The sequence below is a fragment of the Anser anser genome (genome assembly GCF_964211835.1).
Source record: "Anser anser genome assembly, chromosome: 24".
Classification (NCBI taxonomy): domain Eukaryota; kingdom Metazoa; phylum Chordata; class Aves; order Anseriformes; family Anatidae; genus Anser; species Anser anser.
The window spans coordinates 7,057,892-7,075,980 of record NC_139745.1 but is presented as its reverse complement, the minus strand read 5'-3'; the positions used below and the strand labels follow the sequence as shown (position 1 = coordinate 7,075,980).

At 52.4% G+C, this 18,089-nt stretch overlaps 3 protein-coding genes across 4 annotated transcripts in view; 1 reads left to right on the top strand and 2 right to left on the bottom strand.

Moving 5' to 3' along the window:
• NDUFS5 (NADH:ubiquinone oxidoreductase subunit S5) overlaps nt 1-18,089 on the bottom strand; it is a 95,241-nt gene that overhangs the window by 73,246 nt on the left and 3,906 nt on the right. The gene's annotated exons all lie outside the window — the stretch shown is intronic.
• On the bottom strand, nt 10,110-12,531 carry LOC310886027 (uncharacterized protein). The gene is given in 2 exon segments (XM_083810061.1): nt 10,110-11,441; nt 11,443-12,531. Coding segments are annotated over 2 exon segments (975 nt in total). The 5' UTR covers nt 11,512-12,531; the 3' UTR covers nt 10,110-10,535.
• On the top strand, nt 12,684-17,941 carry YARS1 (tyrosyl-tRNA synthetase 1). Of its 2 annotated transcripts, none has more exons than XM_083810027.1 (14): nt 12,684-12,707; nt 12,829-12,893; nt 13,061-13,207; nt 13,601-13,776; nt 13,996-14,125; nt 14,317-14,397; nt 14,731-14,823; nt 15,023-15,158; nt 15,363-15,448; nt 15,932-16,067; nt 16,374-16,468; nt 16,616-16,809; nt 16,904-17,045; nt 17,178-17,941. In XM_083810027.1, exons 2-14 carry the CDS (start codon nt 12,837-12,839, stop codon nt 17,286-17,288), a joined length of 1,584 nt encoding a protein of 527 aa, XP_083666153.1. In that variant the 5' UTR covers nt 12,684-12,707; nt 12,829-12,836; the 3' UTR covers nt 17,289-17,941. The 2 variants fall into 2 exon arrangements, with proteins under 2 accessions (XP_083666153.1, XP_083666152.1); XM_083810026.1 differs by having other exon boundaries at nt 12,689-12,743.

The window sequence follows — 18,089 nt, the reverse complement described above, 5'->3', positions numbered from 1 at the left end:
CTGCAAGAACGGATTTCCCGTTGAACTCGAACCGGAGGCAAGCAGCCCTCCGGCCGCCTCTGCTGCACCCCTGGGTGCTAATTCCATCCCTTCCCAAGAACCAGCCACGCAGGGACATGGGCACGCGAGGAGCAAGGAGCTGAAAACAGAGCCCTTTGCCAACACACGCTTTGCATGCTTGAAGTTAAGCACCACTTGCCTTCATCCTTCCGAGCACTGTAATATTATGCCTACAAGTACCGTTTAGCCAATATATTCCTCCCCCACGAGTTTAGGAAAAGTGAACCGCAGGAGGCGGTGTGCAGCAAACAATGCTGCACAGCGTGTCCCCCAGCTCACAACACGGAGCCCTGCGCTCCTCACACCTCCCTCTGCACGGCGAGAAACAGCACAGGCTCTGCTCGCCGTCTCCTCCGAGGAAAATGAGAACATTAGGCATTTTATTCGCTGACAGCTCAATAGCATCAGAGGAGGAAACACCTACACGGCACAAAGTGTTAGTATAATCTCAGCTGGTAATGATTTTCTGGAGGAGATGTAAATGGAGAGGAACAGGCTGCTAATGCCAGTATTTGCCGAAGACATTAGAGGTTACATCACTCAGAAGTGTATGTCACAGCTCCACATCCATTTCGCTGATAAAAATATGGCAATTCATTGACTGAGTAGTCAGACTTCACTTCCAGCAAGGATAAAGATTATACCATATGTTATACCAAATGCAATTTCCCCAGATTTGTAGAAAAGCTCCCTGACTACAAGTACTGAGTTGTTCCAGGCTGCCCTGGAAGCTGGAGCCTAACACAGGCTAACTGACCAAATTCAATCAGCTTTCTAACATTTGTTAAAAAGCAGTGTGATCAACATGTTGTTATGCTAAAATATCTTCTGTTCCCTCCACAAATCTGATGCGTATTCAACTGTCTGATGACCTTATAGATTAAAATGATTATGCTCCTACTTGTTAGCGCTCCCAGCCCACAAGTCTCAGGGAAAGTGAGCTCGATTCCCTTTCGGCTCATGCATCAGCATCAATTTTGTTTAACTAAGTTCCAAATGAAGAACCTTTATTATTAGTGACAGAGCCAGGAAAGACACAGCTTGAATTTTAGATCCCAGATGGAGTCAGCAAAGTTGGCAGCCAGGAAAGCCATCTTTTTGCTTGCAATCTGAACACATTGGGTATGGAGTCACGGAGTGGCAATAATGGCACAGCCCCACGATGCCATTTGACACTTTGCAGCACATTGCTGTCCTTATTAACTGACAAGAAAAACCTCACTCGGTGCCACCAACTGCTAAATATAACCTATTTATGCCATCCAGACCTGTTCTGCAGAGGATGCAGCCAGCATAGTACTAGACATACTCTTAAACCAAACATAAACTGTTTTCAGCTTCCACTATTGTTTCATGTTTCAGGACATAATTTCTTCCTACTTATTTACAATTACCTTACAGCACAAAAGGAGGGAAAAGTTAGCTAGCTGTGGAGAGGACAGCTGAAAAAAAAAAACCATAAAGTAGTTTAATTTTAGATTCTTCATTTTCTAGCTGCTGTTGTTATAGTGCAATATGTTGATGCGTGCTATTATTTTTTTAATTGTAAGACATTTCATCACAGTGCTTACACGCTGCTTGCACAAAACAGTCTCCTCCAGACTCACGTTGCTGGATTCTACTACAGCAAAAATCATAAACAGTCCTTGGCTGTACTCCAGTTGCAAACATGTCCTTCCATGAACAAGTAACATGCAATCTCTCTCCCCTTACAGTATCTCTACAGTTCAGCATGTATGAATCTCAGTTGCAGTGTCAAAGAATTAAATCAGTCACAAAGATGCCCAGAAGCCTAAAGCCTTTACACGGTGCAGAGCCGCTCCGTGGCAGCGTTCATTCACACGGAATTCACAGACCACAAAACAGGCGAGCAGGAGGAGGTGCCTGCTTCTGCCTGCGGTCCTCGGGCACAGGGAGGCTGACCGTAGGCAGAGCACACACACAGACACCATCACCCTCCTGTCCTGACAGGTGCTGCCTGTTCAGACCCATTTCATTTTCTCAGCATGGCCGAACCGGCAACAGAATGCTTGCTTTGAGAGAAAACTGATGTAAGATTGACTGCTGTGCATCACTTCATAGTAATCTCGGAGATACATAGAACCAAGACAGCTAGCATGGACCCCTGAAGGCCTCGCGGGAGCACTTCAGCACGCACAGCAGAGGTAGAGCATTGTCAGTGCTCTTCCCACTCCATTTTGTCGCTGCTGATCACCAGCAACCATCGATCACCAGTCGAGGCAGACCAGCACCATCCCAGCAGCCTGTGACAGCAGCAGCGAAGTCACTTACAGCCTACACTGGCATCAAGAACATGTTACTAGCTGGAGAAGATCAGTTATTGACACAAAGCCCTAATGCTGGCCATGGGACATGCACCACGTATGCCTGTACAACCCACCAGAAACAAGACACCCCCTGCCCCATGCAACATGAATTATGCATGAAAATACAGCAATTACTTCATTAATGGGTGCAGCATTATCTACGAGTTAGTGTAGTCAGGCAATAGCAGGCTCTGTTCCAAGCTCCACTGCTTATCCTTTGGACAAATTACTTCGATCCTCCGTGCCTCAGTCAATGCACATCTAGGTCAGTGACAAACTTTGGCTGCTTTTAAAGCCACCTCCTCCTGCCCCAGTCCGGAGTGGAAAGGTGCTACAGAATGGCAAAATAAAACACGAGGCTCAACATTGAAAAATATTAGTACTGTACCCAAATTTTATTTCTTTAAATTCATGTTAGCCAAAAATGTCACAAAAGATTCAGATCAGTATAATAAAAATATAGTAGCACTTCCTCCATGGGCAATCTGTTTTCTGAAATTTACCCATAAACCTTCTTATGCTTAAACTGCTCACAAAGCCCATGCAGGCTCTGTCAGCACACCTGGGAAGAGCATTTTGCAGATGATTGACCTCTGCTTTACAAATCCTCCAAATATTTTGGCATTTCCACACTCTGTTAGGGAAGGCGATGGAGGCGGCAGAGACCAGCAGTTGCTGTCAGTGTAGCTTAACAAATGAATGTGAGGTGACATTGTCCTGGGTACCCCAAAAAGCAGGGAAGTGAAAGGGAAGAGCTGCACAGGAGAGGAACCCTTACAGAAAGGCTACTAAAAGAGGAAGGGGATGAGTGAGAAGTTGCAGCTAGCTTGAATTCCAACTAAAGTCATGAGATTTCCCGCTGCCCATCCCTTCTGAAGGCCAAGAGTCAGTCTGCACAAAAAACAGGTTGGGAGCTTAGGACAGAGATTAGCCTGGGTCTTGGGTTTCCCTTTCTGCTACTCACTGAGATTTTCTTCTCAGAATATTAACCAACTCCTTTCCTTTCTGCTACTCGCAGTGCCTTTAGTGCTGGTACTCTCCTGCAGTGTGTTTCTGCCACATCTCGTAGGGATTAAAGGAAACAAGACAGGAAAAGATACGCTGAAGCAAGACTGGTCCAGTATAATAACACAGCAAAAGAGAAAAGGAATACCACATCTAACAAGTGCACAGTGTTTATAAACTGGAGTGCAAAGCTCATGAAACATTTTTACATGACGTAACAAATGAAACAAGGAAAATTAATGACAGGCAGCAAAGTCTTCGGGAATGGAAAGAACAACAGAACAAGACGAGACATAACCAAACCAGGGAAATCAACAGCTGCTCCCCAGTTTACTGTAAAACGAAACATAACTTTGTCTGTGCCAAGGGGAAGGAACAGCATCCACAAGCTGTTTGTGTGATTTAAAACCTTAATGTTATTCAAAGGTAGCCCAACAATCACTGTAGGAGATTGAATGCCAAGGCTTAGGACCAAGCTTTAAAGAAAAGCTTTTCCCACTTCAAAGCATATTTTCCAGTTTCCATCACTGAGATATTACATCCTCACATCCAATATGCAGTCTCCAGTTGTTTGTTACCTACTCTGTAAGATTATTTTTATTTCAAAGGAAAATACTGGTGCTAAACATAATAAAAGTTAACTATACAAAACAGATCGCATCAAATTGCATTTCAAAAGCCGCTCTAAATGTTTATAGAACATAGAAACTTCCATCGGGTTAATTTAAAACAGATCATGAAACAACTTATCAAAATACAAACCGCTCAAACCCAGAAAAATTAAGAACAACTCTAAGCATGGAATAAGAACCAGCACAGTCCCTCAGCAGCAAAATGAGACAGAAGGAAGGGCAGTGACAGGGCTACGCTGGAAGTGGCCAGGAATGCTCTGGAAATGGTGGTGTTTGGCCAAGTTCTTGCTCACCTGCTGCGTAAGACTGTACTTTTGAGTGGTTTTCTTGGTGGACCTTGGGTAATTTCTGTGAAAATAAGTTTACTTAGTTAAAACAAATAGTTAAAGCAAACACAACACAGAAGCACGTTTAGGCTGGAACAGCACCTTCTCCGAAAATGCCTTCCCCGTTCCCCAGGGCTTGCAGCTGGTATCTAATTTTCTTGTTATGAGGTTCTGAAAGGGAAACCACATTTTAAGAACGCACCTTGGTAAGTAACAACATGAAAGTTTAAAAATGCCTGCTCAGGAACGCTGCCTCGTGCTCTGTTACATTCTTTGCACAGCTCTTTCCCCCTGGCTGAGCAGAGAAGGCTGAAGGCTCCACTACCCAGCAGTTTAAACAAAAGGCTTATTTTCAACAAAGTGCTGTGCATACATAACAAGTACGCTCATTTGCTACATCTAAGTACATTCTGAAATAACAGGACAAAACTCCACAAGACTTCAAACAATCTTACAGGAGCAACATTAAAAAAATGAGTCACATTTCAATGAGTTTGGTTATCTCCCGTCCTCAGACCAACATCATCAGATGCTGCTTTGCCCCTTCTGCATTTTGAAAAAAGCCAACGCTATCTTGTATTTATCTCGTTTTTGTGCAGAGGCATCAGCGTAAGTCAGGAAATATCATTTATAAACTGCAGACCCATCCGAGGGAGTACGAGCAACCAGAGGGGCCTCTCCTACGAAAATACTGACAAGCCAGTTGGCTTGCAGAAGGAGCACCTGTCTGGCACAGGGCGGTCACATCCCCAGCGCAGAGCACTTCATTTCTGCAGCAGCTGCTCAGCAAGAGCAGCTGGTGACCAAGGAGGTCTCAAACCAGCAAAGCAATTTGTTCACGCCAACAGCTGGGGAGAGATATCTGCATTACACTCAGGGTGTCTGTTCATTGTGAGGTTCAGAACTAAGTCCTGACAGGATCATACAGGCTCATGCATCCCTAGAGGTCTTTATAAGTCAGGGTTATTTGGATCACAGGACACCAAACTTTTACACTTTAATGGGTACTACAGGTCTTCGGCTTAAATCGTTTCCAGGAGTGCTTGCTACTTCTGGCAACTGCTGCAGTTTTTACTTTTTGTGGCAGAGATTTAGAATTTAAAATTCATTAAAATGAACTGAAAACACCTCCAAAGACTAATGGATAAAAGTGTGCCGCTGGACAATGTTTGTAAGAGGAAATGAAGTGTCTGCCCTTCCTGTGGGCACTCACACCCTCACGGTGAGGTCTGACAGGCGCTGCCACTTTTTGCCAAGGGTCCAGTACTCCAAGCTGGCAGCCTTATTCATCAGAACGTGTAATTCATTTAGAGCATCTGCAGTTCATCAAAGCAAGCCATTAGTGAGAGAAAAAACATCCCACAAGAGACTGGATATAGCAGCCTGATTCTTATTGCTGCTCCTGGTCTTCAAAGCCATTTTTACATCCTACAACCAGCACTCTGAGCCCAAGGGTTTAGAAGAGGACACCCACTTTCAGGAAAATCTGAGCAACACCTCCCCAGATTCCAGAAGCAGTATTTACAGATGACAGTGGGTCAAATGTAAGTGGTTTTCCAAGACTGGGTGCCTCCCTGCCGTCATGACCTATTGCAACAATCCACTTACATGTATATATAATCCAAGGGTAGCACAATATCGCCACCTACAACCACTGAATGTTTTGATAGTACTGCTCTTGCAGTCAGAACAAGCCCCCTGTTCAAAACAGCAGCTCTGAAATTCTTGCATAGTGAATCCTTGTTCAAGAGAATGCAAGAGTCCTTGAACCATTCACAAAGTATGGAACAATCAGTAGCACCAACCTAGTGTTTGCTCTTCTGCTCCCTCAGAACAGGTTCTACAGCGCAGTGAAAGGTAAATTCCTTGGAATGCTGCCCTTGCTAAAGTCCATCCTTGAAAGGTGCTCTCAGTACAGAACAGCCTGTGTCCTTGTCCAGTTGAGATTCGAAGGTTTTTCCATCCTGCCACTGCAGTCATGTGAGTGATGTAAATCACTTTTCTGTGTAACACTTCTTCCTTTCCAGGGAACAAAATGTTTCTTGAGCAAATTCAGGTCTCCTTCGTAAGCCACAGTATCAGCTTTTCTTTGCCCGAAGGAACAACTTCTTGTCAAAAAGATACTTCTAGAGAAGATTTCTGAAACGTTCTCGAAATCCATCTTTTCTGGCTGCATTGTTTGGGAAGAAAGGAGGCACTCCAGGGCAGCTGACAAAAGGCAGACTCTCACTGCCACAGTACACACCAGTTAACATTGTCAGCAAAAAGCTAATGCATAATGTCTGTGACTAGAAGAAATCCCAACTTTTCACAAATTGTTTGCCTTCCTGCACAGAAGTTGCCCTTGATTCCCCCTTCTGAGTCACCACCAAATTGGGTCACGGGAGCAGGGGGCTCCGTGTGCTGCTGTCAGGGGCGCAGCCTCCGCCCCTGCACCTGTGGCTGCCCAGACTGCTGCCACGTTGGTCAGTGCTGGAGAACAGCAGGGAGAAGAACTGGTCACAGTGCTTTACTTCTGCCGAAGTGTAGGGACAATAAAAGATGCACATAAAACTTGAACCTGTTTCTATGCCACCCAAGAGCTCCCAGGAGCTGAGAAATCCTCAAACAGTCTATTAATCAAGCCGTAACTGTAATTCCTCCTTCATGACTGAAGAGCCCAGGTCCTATACCTTCCCTGCACGCTTTTTCATTCAAGCCAAATGAGTTTTGGCAGGTAAGAACTATTCCAAAGATTAACGTTTTTTCCTCAGCTAGCTAAGTACCAGTCAATAGACCAGACTGTTTCAAGGCAGAGCCTCGTAGCAGAGTGTTTATTTGTATTTCACACATTTGTTTCTCCATATGTTCCCTTATACTACTCTCCCCTTCCATCACCTTAAACCTGGGTATCTGCTTTTTAAAGACATTGATCTCTGTTATTACAGTAAGACCAGATGGTCACAGACATCTGTGGCTCTCTATAAAGTACTTCTCCCTCTTCTCCCTTTGACTCAAGAGGGACACAAGAAAAACATTATCAGGTCTATCCCAGATTGCAAGAAGTCCGATAAAATTGGGAAACGTCATAAAACTCCCTCAAACCAGCGCCCAAGGAGAAGTGCTAGCAGAGTCCTGCTAGCAGAAGCACTGGGGGGAGGCAGTGGCTGGAGGTCAGGTGGAGCTAGCACGGCTTTCCAGGTACCAGGCGCTGCACGACTCTGCTGGGAGTGATCCTGCTCTGAGGGACATGAGAATAGTTGTCTGAGCAGCAGGTGCTGAAAGCACTATCCCATATGCACAATTGCAATGTTAATGACCTGTGAAAGCTTTCTCCTGAAGTACAGATGTTTGGGTGGAAAACGAGAGAAGGCTATGTTTAGAGACGGAAATGCTTTTTCTGTTGGTTTGTCCTTCCCCCGCCCTTTTAAAAATAGGCCCATGCAGTTATATACATCGCTGAGGACAAGACTAAACAGCGGAGTGCTGGCATTCAGTGCCAACGACACAGTTATAAAGAAGGAGCCTCATTACTTCTGCAGACTGATACAGCCCAACGCGAATTGCTGAGGAGGATCTCATCAAGAGGGATATGATTCTATTTACTGTTGAATAAAGGGCAATAATGAAGTGTGAATACTAACAAACGGTCAGCTGGCAGGAATCTTTTGTGGTCAATCAGTTTCAGCCGCTCGTTTCCATGCAGATGTTCAAATCGCATCTCATTTCTACATCTGCTACGACGCAGCCTCAGCAGCATTTAGATTCCTATGGGAAGCTGAAAATAAATTTATCCATTCAGGCTGAATATCCTCTGGAAACCAGAATGAGAGGAAGAACAACCAGAACCATGGGTTAGCACAACTCTTGGCACACAATCACCCAATACAGATATAAGAAGGTGGTATTTACGGAGAATCCACAAGTGCAAGAGACCATGGAGAAAAGTGAAAAGATAAAACCCCTGCCATAGCCAGCCTGTAATCCACCCAGACAACATATGAACAAGAAGCACGAGACAGGATAAAAGGAAGTGCAAAGAGATTATGTAGAGGAAGGGATAGCAATATAAACCTACCATGATATAAATGCCAGGAGACTTGCAATACAAAACAGAGCTAAAGATTTGTGGCAGCCTTATATCATGATTTGAGTCACTTGAACAGTTGCCACTTCTCAAAGGGAATTCCCTGGCTGGCTCTGAAACCTGTTAGTTTTCCTTTAGGAATGTATCAGGATCGTTCTGCATCAATACACAATCAATACACATACAATACACAAAATATTGCTGCGGATCTGGGTGCAAAGAAGCACCATACAGGGTCAAAGTCAGCCCACTGAGACGCTTTTTCTCTGACAACTGGGAAAGCCCACACTGTGTCAGGCTGAATTCCAAGCCTGCAGCTACTTGGAATACAAGAGGTTTGCACTAATAAGAAAACAAAATTGTGTGCATCGCAGACAATGTTCTTCCCCAGCAAAATAGGTCTCTATTTCACTCACCAGCCTTGTTCATTTGGAGCTTCTGCCTGATTTTCTCTGACTCAGAACATACGCCTTGCATTTTTAATTTGAAAGGAAGAGAAAACAGGCCGTTTTAGCTTTCCTTGCTTAGTTCCCTCTGCATTACTTATGCTGTATTCATACACTGGAAAGCAGCCCCGTGGCTATGCAGCTGTTCGTGCAGCCCAGATAAGTGCAGGCTCCACGCAATGAACCACGAAACTGTCAGCTTCTTCTAACTCTCAAGAAATGACAATTATTACACCCATGAACAGTTGAAAGGAGCACAGTGGGAGGCCATCTATGGAAGCTACCAGAAGACTCTTTGCCCTTCAGAACACCCCAGCTCTACCAACCTCCCCTTCCAGTTCTGCTCTTCAGCAGACATCCTTCCGTGCTGGCTCCTTACAGGCGCCTTCCTTTAAGCCTCTGCTGCTGAGAGCTTTTGGAAGACACCACTGAGAGGGACGAAGCGTAGAAGCCATCAGCAGTGCCACCGGCCTGTTTTGGTGGCCGATTTGCCACAGCACGGCCCCCACGTAACGTTTCCCAGATACCACAAACTGGAGCTCATGTGAGCCTGTCCCAGTCCCTGGAAGGAGACTGATGGCTGTGTGGGATCCCTGCACACGGCGGTGCTAGCAAGTGTACTTCTTATTTCCCTCTGAAAAGCGAGTACCCCCCAACCATCACAGAACGTGAATTGAGGAGGCCGGGCCTCCCGCCCCGGTTTGCGTCCTCCCCTGCGCCCTCCTCGCCAGCACGGCCTCGCCCCTGTGGTGTGGGGTTACAGAGCTCTGCATCTGGGCGAGGTGGGGTGGGTGTGCTTCTTTCATTCCAGCTCCCCTTCTGGAGCGTTTGTCTGTTGTTTGTGTCTTTGGATGCCAATGGATGGCATGAATGTTTGGGCACATCTATCACATCACGTCGCAGAAGACACAGAGGGGCAAAGTGCTTCACGGAACCAGTACAAACGGTAACTTTTGGTGGTGCTGTTTTACGATTACAAAAATACCATTCTTTATTTAAATAAATCCACGAAGATAACATTCTGAGAGCAAAGCAGGGGAGAAAGCATTAGCCGAGGGAAGCAGCGAGCCACCGTCCGGACCACAGACCACAAACCTGCAGCGAGCCCTCGGGAGCAGCAGATTTCTGTTGTGGCAATGCCATAGCAGGGGCAATGCGGAGGACAGCGAGGTGCAGCAGGGCCGCAGCAGCCTCGGGGGGGGCCCAAAGAAGCGGGGCTCGGAGCCCCGGGGGCAGGGGGAGCCCGGGGGCAGGGGGCGCCCCCCGCGCCGCGCCCGGCGCCGCTCCGCTGCTGCCACCTGCGGGAGCCGCAGCGGCACTGCCCGGGGCTGCTGCAGCCTCTCCGGTGCCAGCCCCGCGTCCTGCCCTCGCGGCACCTTACCGGGTAAAACACTGGGAACCTCCCCACTATTTCAGCGCACCTCAAGAAAAAACGAAGAGGGAAACGGCAGCACGCGGCCAGCCAAAGTGGTTCAGGGAGCTGCCGGGGCGTTTTGCAGAGCGCAAAGGCATTTAGAGGCTGTGAGGAAATTACTTCTCCTCCTCCCGGGGCTCAGGAATGACTGCCTAGTGTAGTGGGTTTACGTGGCAAGGTTTTGGTAGTGATATGCACACTTGGGCTCATATGGACATTACTACAAGTAGAAAATAAAAGGAATAGAATCAGAAACATTTTAGTCAGAACTGAAACGTGTGTTTATTTCAATGCTGCCTGATGGCTGTTTAGCATCTGAAGATTCCTGCTCCATATCAACCGTTGGGGAGTCTGATTTCCTTGAAAAAACGTTCATTGTTGCTTTGGGAAGTTCTTGGTTTCCTGACCCAGAAGATAGCTTGGGACTTCTCAGCAGCACAGGTGCTGCACTGTCATCAGCTTTGTGCTGGCCACAGGCAAGGTCTGAACAGGGCATGGATTTTCCCACATGATCACCGCAGGTGTTGGACACATCTGTGCCTGCAGAGGAAGTCTTTCCCAGGCAATCCACACCCAGGGTTTGCTCGCCTTTAGGCATCAGCCTCCCTGAGGATTCTCTGGGAAAACAGTTACTAGCATCAGTCTGATCACACGCTGTGTGATCATTCATGAATTCAACATCCTCCAAATAATCGTCCTCCAGTGGCTGATCTACATAATCAGCATCGATCGGGCTAAGATTTAGAAGCTCCTCAATATCAAGGTCAAACAGCATGTCAGTTGCTTGGACTGACAGATGTACTTTTGATTTCTCTGTGATCTTTGAGGCTACCTTTGCATCTTCACAGACGACTGATGCCCCAGTGCAGCTGCTGCTCACGTCCTTTTCACTCTCCCCACTTACATTTTGGCTCAGAGTGCTTTTTCTAGTTATGTGCTGCTCACATTCCAAGCAATCATCTGCCAAGATTTCCTGGATCTCTTCCTCAGTGTAATTGAAAGGAGAATTCCCTTGTTCACTGTCTGACAGTTCCAACAAGGAGTCGTCTGGCTCACTATCATTAAAACATCTGGCTTTATCTAGAGAAGGGGCTACATCGTCGTATTTTGACTCTGTAGAACTGGCAACTAGATCAGCATGGCCAGAATCATCTGGGAAGATGATGAGAGGATCCTTGAAAGCAGGCAGAACTTGGGCCATGGAGCAGCAGTTTCTCTGACAGAGTGCTCCCCATCTCTCAGCCTGCACTTCCATCCCCCAAAGAGACTAAACAAACAAAGAGCCTTGTCCAGGTTAGGAAAAACTGAGCAACAGAAGAGCAGTTCTGTCACATAACTAACAGGACGTTCAGCAGAGTATTAGTCACTCTAAACACTCATACAAAATGAGTATTATAATGAAAGATCGTAAGATAAAAGCCTTCCTGTAAAATTCAATAGTTTAAAAATATCTACAAACAAAACGTGTTTTTTTCTTTGAGAGGATTCACGCGAACATGAATCTTTTGACCTGAGAGCCCTGCATTTATCTGACTCTCACCCAGCAGGAGAATCTGGGCTCAGGCAAAGTATTTCCTGTCCCCTTTGACCAACAGATTTAAAGGAACACCTTTTGTCTTTCCATTGTTTTGACTATTGCTGCTTTCAAAAAAGGAAGTTACCTACTCCAGGAATAAAAACCAGCAGTTCTGCTGTTTCCTCTTGTCATTCTGTCCAAACAACAAAAATTAGCACTTTTGGAATAACGCTGTAACCTCACAGAAGGAAGAAAAACCCTCGGGAACCTGCCATGTGCACACAACCTGTACAGGAGCACATGGAGAGATGAGCAGCCCTCGCTAGCTAAGACATGCCTAGTTCTGCAATTGACCTACAAGCGCTTAGGTGCTTCAGAGAGAAATAAAAGGCAAATAAATTAATTGTGGATTGGGTCCTGCAGGGTGTAGCAGCCTGCTAACGTGGTTTCTAACCAGTGAGGACTTGAAGGAGAACCAAACGCCTCACACCTCCAAATGCCTCACACCCCGCTGGAACTCTTTGCATGAAATACGTTTGGAAATGTGAATTGGGCCCTGCAGGGTGTAGCTAACGTGGTTCCTAACGAGTGAGGACTTGAAGGAGGACCAAACGCCTCACACCTCGCTGGAACTCTGCATGAAATACGCTTGGAAATGCTGATGTGCTCGGCTTGGAGCGCTCTGGGGCCGGCCCGGCCCTGCCCTGCCCTGCCTGAGGGGGCTCCGGCACCGGCACCGAGCCCGTGGTGCCTGGGGGGAGACCACAGGGAGACCTCAGGGAGCGCGGAGTCGGTCAGACCCTGCAGGCCGGGCACTGCCTGCCCCTGGCCGCCGCCATCTTAGCGGGGCGGCCCCGCCAGGCCCCTGATTGGCGGAGCGCGCCGAGCGGCGGAAGTGACGTCAGGAGGGAGCCGGTGAGCACCGGGCGAGGCTGATGCAACGCGGGGCCGGTCGGTGGGGCCGGGCGGGGGCACCGGGAGGGCCGCGGGTACCGGGGGGGCACCGGGGGGCCGCTAACGCCTCCTCTCCACGCAGCCGCCGCCATGGAGGCCGCGCCCAGCCCGCAGGAGAAGTACCAGCTCATCACCCGCAACCTGCAGGTACCGGCGCCGGGCTGGGCCTAGCGGGGGGGGGGAGGTTGGGGGGACCGGGGGCACGGCGCGGTTTGGGGGGGGCTGGGCCCGGCCTGGTGTGCGGTTCCCTGCTCGCCCCCCTTCCTGCTGCCGCCGTGTCCGGGCCGCGCAGGACGTCCGTGGGCTCCCCGCAGGAGGTGCTGGGTGAGGACAAGCTGTCGGCCATCCTGAAGGAGCGGGAGGTGAAGATTTACTGGGGCACCGCCACCACGGGCAAGCCGCACGTCGCCTACTTCGTCCCCATGTCCAAGATCGCGGACTTCCTGAAAGCGGGCTGCGAGGTGAGGGGCCGGGGGGGGCTGCGAGGTGAGGGGCCGGGGGGGGCTGCGAGGTGAGGGGCCGGGGGGGCTGCGAGGTGAGGGGCCGGGGGGGCTGCGAGGTGAGGGACCGGGGGGGGCTGCGAGGTGAGGGACCGGGGGGGGGCTGCGAGGTGAGGGACCGGGGGGGGGCTGCGAGGTGAGGGACCGGGGGGGGGCTGCGAGGTGAGGGACCGGGGGGGGGCTGCGAGGTGAGGGACCGGGGGGGGGCTGCGAGGTGAGGGACCGGGGGGGGGCTGCGAGGTGAGGGACCGGGGGGGGGCTGCGAGGTGAGGGACCGGGGGGGCAGCTCGCATCCGGGGGCGCTTTGTCCCCACGCTGCGGGTCCCTGACCCTGTCTCTGTCCCTCCGTGTCAGGTGACGATCCTCTTCGCTGACCTCCATGCTTACCTGGACAACATGAAGGCCCCCTGGGAGCTGCTGGAGTTGCGCACTCGCTATTATGAGAACGTGATCAAAGCCATGCTGGAGAGCATCGGGGTGCCCCTGGAAAAGCTGAAGTTTGTCCGGGGCACGGACTACCAGCTCAGCAAGTGAGTCCTGGGCGCCTGGTCCTGTCTGGGAGGGAAAGCCTGGCTTAGGGCTCTGCTGTCCCAAAGTTGTCCCAGGTCTTCTCCCAGGCATTATCATTCAGGGAACAGAGCAAAGCTGCCTCCAGGCTTCTCTCAGCGTGGCCAGAGCCCATGTTCCCGTGAAGCAGCCCTCACAGCTGCCCCCCTCCCTGGTGCTGACAGCGTTGCCCCTTCCCCCAGGGAGTACACGCTGGACGTGTACCGCCTCTCCTCCGTGGTGACGCAGCACGACGCCAAGAAGGCAGGAGCGGAGGTGGTGAAGCAGGTGGAGCACCCCTTGCTGAGCGGGTTGCTCTACCCAGGCTTGCAGGTGCGTGGCAGGGCCCCTGTGCCGGGGAGGTGCTGGGCAAGGCCAGGAGCATGGGGATGTGTGAGGCTGCGTGCCTGGCCCTGGGCATTGTTCCTGGGGCCCAGCGGGGCTGGGCAGGGCCTCCAGAAGCTGAGCGAGCTGGGACCTGGTGTCCTGGGGCCAAGCTCAAGGCTCTGCGCGTCTCCCCGCAGGCCCTGGACGAGGAGTACCTCAAGGTTGATGCACAGTTCGGAGGAGTTGATCAGAGGAAGATATTCACCTTTGCAGAGAAGGTCAGGAACGGGGGTGTCGGAGTCCCTTGTGATCCTGGTGCGGGGCTCGGAGACTCCCAGATCCACTGCGAGAAGTGTCGGTGATGTGTTAGCATCACAGGGCTCCCTGCAGCTCCTGCTGCTGCTCTTGTGGTCTGCAGGGCTCTGGGGTGCGACACGGGGCTGCCACGCGTCCCTGGCGGTGGCTGCCGGGGCTTTGTGAACCCGTGAGAGCTTGCTGGGTCCCGCTGCTGTGCTCAGGGTTGCCTGGAGCCAGGAGCAAATCGGGGCCGTGGGTTAAGGTTGTCCTGCAGCAGAGGATTGTCCGTGACTTGCCTCCTTGCTTCTTCCCAGTACCTCCCTTCCCTGGGCTACGCCAAGCGCATCCACCTGATGAACCCGATGGTTCCCGGCCTGACAGGAAGCAAAATGAGCTCCTCGGAAGAGGTCGGTCCCTGCGTGGTGGCTGGGGTCAGGGGCTCTGCTGGGCACGGGTTCACGGCTGGGGTTGGAGTCTGCACCCCGAGAGGAGGAAACTTCTCCCTTCACTCAGACTGGGGCCTAAGAAAAAGGTGCAGCAGCGCCAGCACAAGTCCTCTCTTGGCCAGGAGGTTGGGAAAAGGGCTGCAGAAATCTCTTCCTCCAGGACTCAAAGATTGACCTCCTGGACCGCAAGGAGGATGTGAAGAAGAAGCTGAAGAAGGCTTTCTGTGAGCCCGGCAACGTGGAGAACAACGGCGTCCTCTCCTTCATCAAGCACGTCCTCTTCCCCCTCAAGTCAGGTGAGGGCTCCCCACGCTGAGGCGCCAGGGCCGGGCTTTCTGGGGGGCAAGAGGAGGGGATGGGAGCGTGCGGCCCCCGAAGCGGGCTGCCCCCTGCCCGCCCCCGCCCTGCTGCAGCCCCTCAGCTCCCGGGCGAAGTGGGGTGGTTCATCTGGCTGAGCAGGGGGTGAGTCCCGTGGGCTGATCTGAGCCTTAATCTCACAGAGTTCGTGATTCTGCGGGAAGAAAAATGGGGAGGAAACAAAACGTACACGGACTACGAGGCCCTGGAGAAGGACTTTGCTGAGCAGGTGAGCGCAGGGAGGAGCTGAACGCCCCCCCCCTGTCCCTGAGGCTCCCACGAGCTCTGTGGGAGAAAATCCGTGCCAGGGAGAGGTGCTTGCTGTCCCCTCCTGGGATTTGGTGACACTGGGCTCTGCCTGCTGCAGGACTGCCTCAGCAAGGAGCTCTCACAGAGGCTTGTCCCCCCTCAGACGCAGTCAGCCCTGCCCTTTGTCACTAGCACCCTTGTCAGGGCTCTCGAGCTAAGGTATCTCCCTGCACCTTTGAGATGTGTGCATGTCTAGCCGAGTCAGCCTCACCCCTAGGCGAGCAGGGTATCCACCTTTCCAGAAGATGTGCTTTTATCTTGTTCTGGGACCAGACACGTGTCTGCTGAAGCTGAGAGGAGAGATCTCAGCACCTCTCTGGCCTCAGATCAGGGACCTGAACTCTGCTTCTCCCCCTGTGCTGGGGGAGACCGTGCGGAGACCCGCCCGTCTGTCGCGATGCAGGTTGTGCATCCCGGAGACCTGAAGAACTCGGTGGAAGTGGCCCTGAACAAACTGCTTGACCCTATCAGAGAGAAATTCAACAGCCCGGAGCTGAAGAAGCTGACGAACGCAGCCTATCCCAACCCGTCCAAAGCCAGTAAGGAGGTGCTGGGGGCAATGGGGCCCTGGGGGCAATGGGGCTGGGAAGGGGAGGGTCCCTCCAGCTACAGCCTTGGAGAGCACCAGCAGGGTGAGGAATAGCCAGAGCCGGGGCTGTTGGCCTGCCCCAGAGATGCCACCGCGCATCTCTGCTGTTGCTTGAGGGGCTGGCAAAGCAGAGGAGGGACAGACAGGGGTGTGTAGACAAACAGGGAATTCAGGGGTTATTGGGTCCAGCATCTGGGGTCACTGTGTGCTGCCTGGGTTTGTGCTGACTGTTGCAACTGTTCCCCTTGCACCGCAGAGCCTGCAGAGAAAGGCACCAAGAACTCGGAGCCAGAGAACGTTGTCCCATCCCGGCTGGACATCCGCGTCGGCAAAGTGATCAGCGTGGAAAAGGTACGGGCCCGCGGGAAGAGGGTGGTGGTCTGCGTGCATGGCAGCGTGGGCACTTAGTGTGCGTGGGGTGGCAGAGGGGTCAGGTCTGCCGCCTTCTTTGCCATCCCAGCCCCCTTCCCTGCGCCTCACCTTGCTTCTGTCTGCTAGCACCCGGATGCCGACAGCCTGTATGTGGAGAAGATCGATGTGGGCGAGCCCGAGCCCCGCACTGTGGTCAGCGGCCTGGTGCAGTTCGTCCCCAAGGAGCAGCTGCAGGACAGGCTGGTGGTGCTGCTCTGCAACCTCAAGCCCCAGAAGATGCGGGGCGTGGAGTCGCAGGGCATGGTGCTGTGCGCCTCCAGGTGAGGGGGATCGGGGCTGCCCCAAGAGGGGACGGAGCCCAGCGGTGCCGAAGGGCTGCGGCACCACCCCAGGGTGACTTTGCTCCCTCTGCAGCGTGGGGGAGCCGCGGCAGGTGGAGCCCCTGGACCCGCCGGCTGGGTGCTGCGCTGGAGAGCGCGTCTATGTGGAGGGCTACGAGGATGGGGAGCCCGATGACGAGCTCAAGCCGAAGAAGAAAGTCTTCGAGAAGCTGCAGGTGAGGAGCTGCGCGTGGGGCTGGGACAGGGCACGAAAGCTCCACAGAGCTGAGCGAGGTGCTGCTGCCCTGCAGGCAGCCCCAACCTGGGTGCCTCAGCCCTGACCCCCGTCCCCTTGCTCTGCTCTCCAGGCTGATTTCCGCGTCTCCGAGGACTGCATTGCCCAGTGGAAGCAGAGAGACTTCCTGACCAAGCTGGGGAGCGTCTCGTGTAAAAGCCTGAAGGGGGGGAGCATCAGCTAACCAGCGCCAGAGCGCTCGCACCGCCCCAGCCCGGCTCTCGGCTCTCCTCCCCGGTCTCCACCATCTCTTCCCCCCAGTGCCCTGAGCAGGGGGCTCAGCCCTGCAGGACCTGGGGGCTCTGGGACTGAATTTGCAGCCTCCCCAACATTGGAACAGCGCGAGGCCTCCTGGGGAGCTGCCCCTGACATCCCCTTTGCCTTGGGCCTGCTCAGCCAGCAGCGGTGCCTCCGCTGTGGGCCAGCTCTGGGGACTGGCGATAGCACCGCACCCGAGGGCCCTGTTTCTTTTGCCCGTGCCATCGGGCTCTTCGCTGGGGCCATCAGCTTCCTCCCAGCTGTGCCAAGGACTGCTCCTGGCTCCAGGACAGCCCCTGCGGGTGCTGCAGGGAGGGTCGGAAGGGAAGGCTGCTTGCTCAAACCTGTGTTGCTGCTACCGGGGCTGGGGGCAGCTGCCTGGCAGCCAGGCGGGCCCCCTCCCCTGCTCTGCTCCACGCCGTGCTCGGGGCGAGGGACGGGGCTGCTGCAGCGTGGCAGGAGCCCCGGCCCCACCAGCGGGTCTGACCTGAGCCCGTGGGAGGCTGCAGGGGCGTGGGCCTTAAACACTGACTCGGGAACCATCTGTCTGTCATAAACCCAAATAAAAGGTCGAGCTGACTGCATGTGGGCGTGCCTCTCTGTCTGGGGGGAGATGGCTGAGCCAGCAGCCAGCCCTGCTCCTGCATCTGAGTGCTGGCAGGAGCCAAACGGAGCCCAGGCTCTGCCCACCCCCTGGGGACAGGAGCCAGGCACCTGCTGCAGGGGT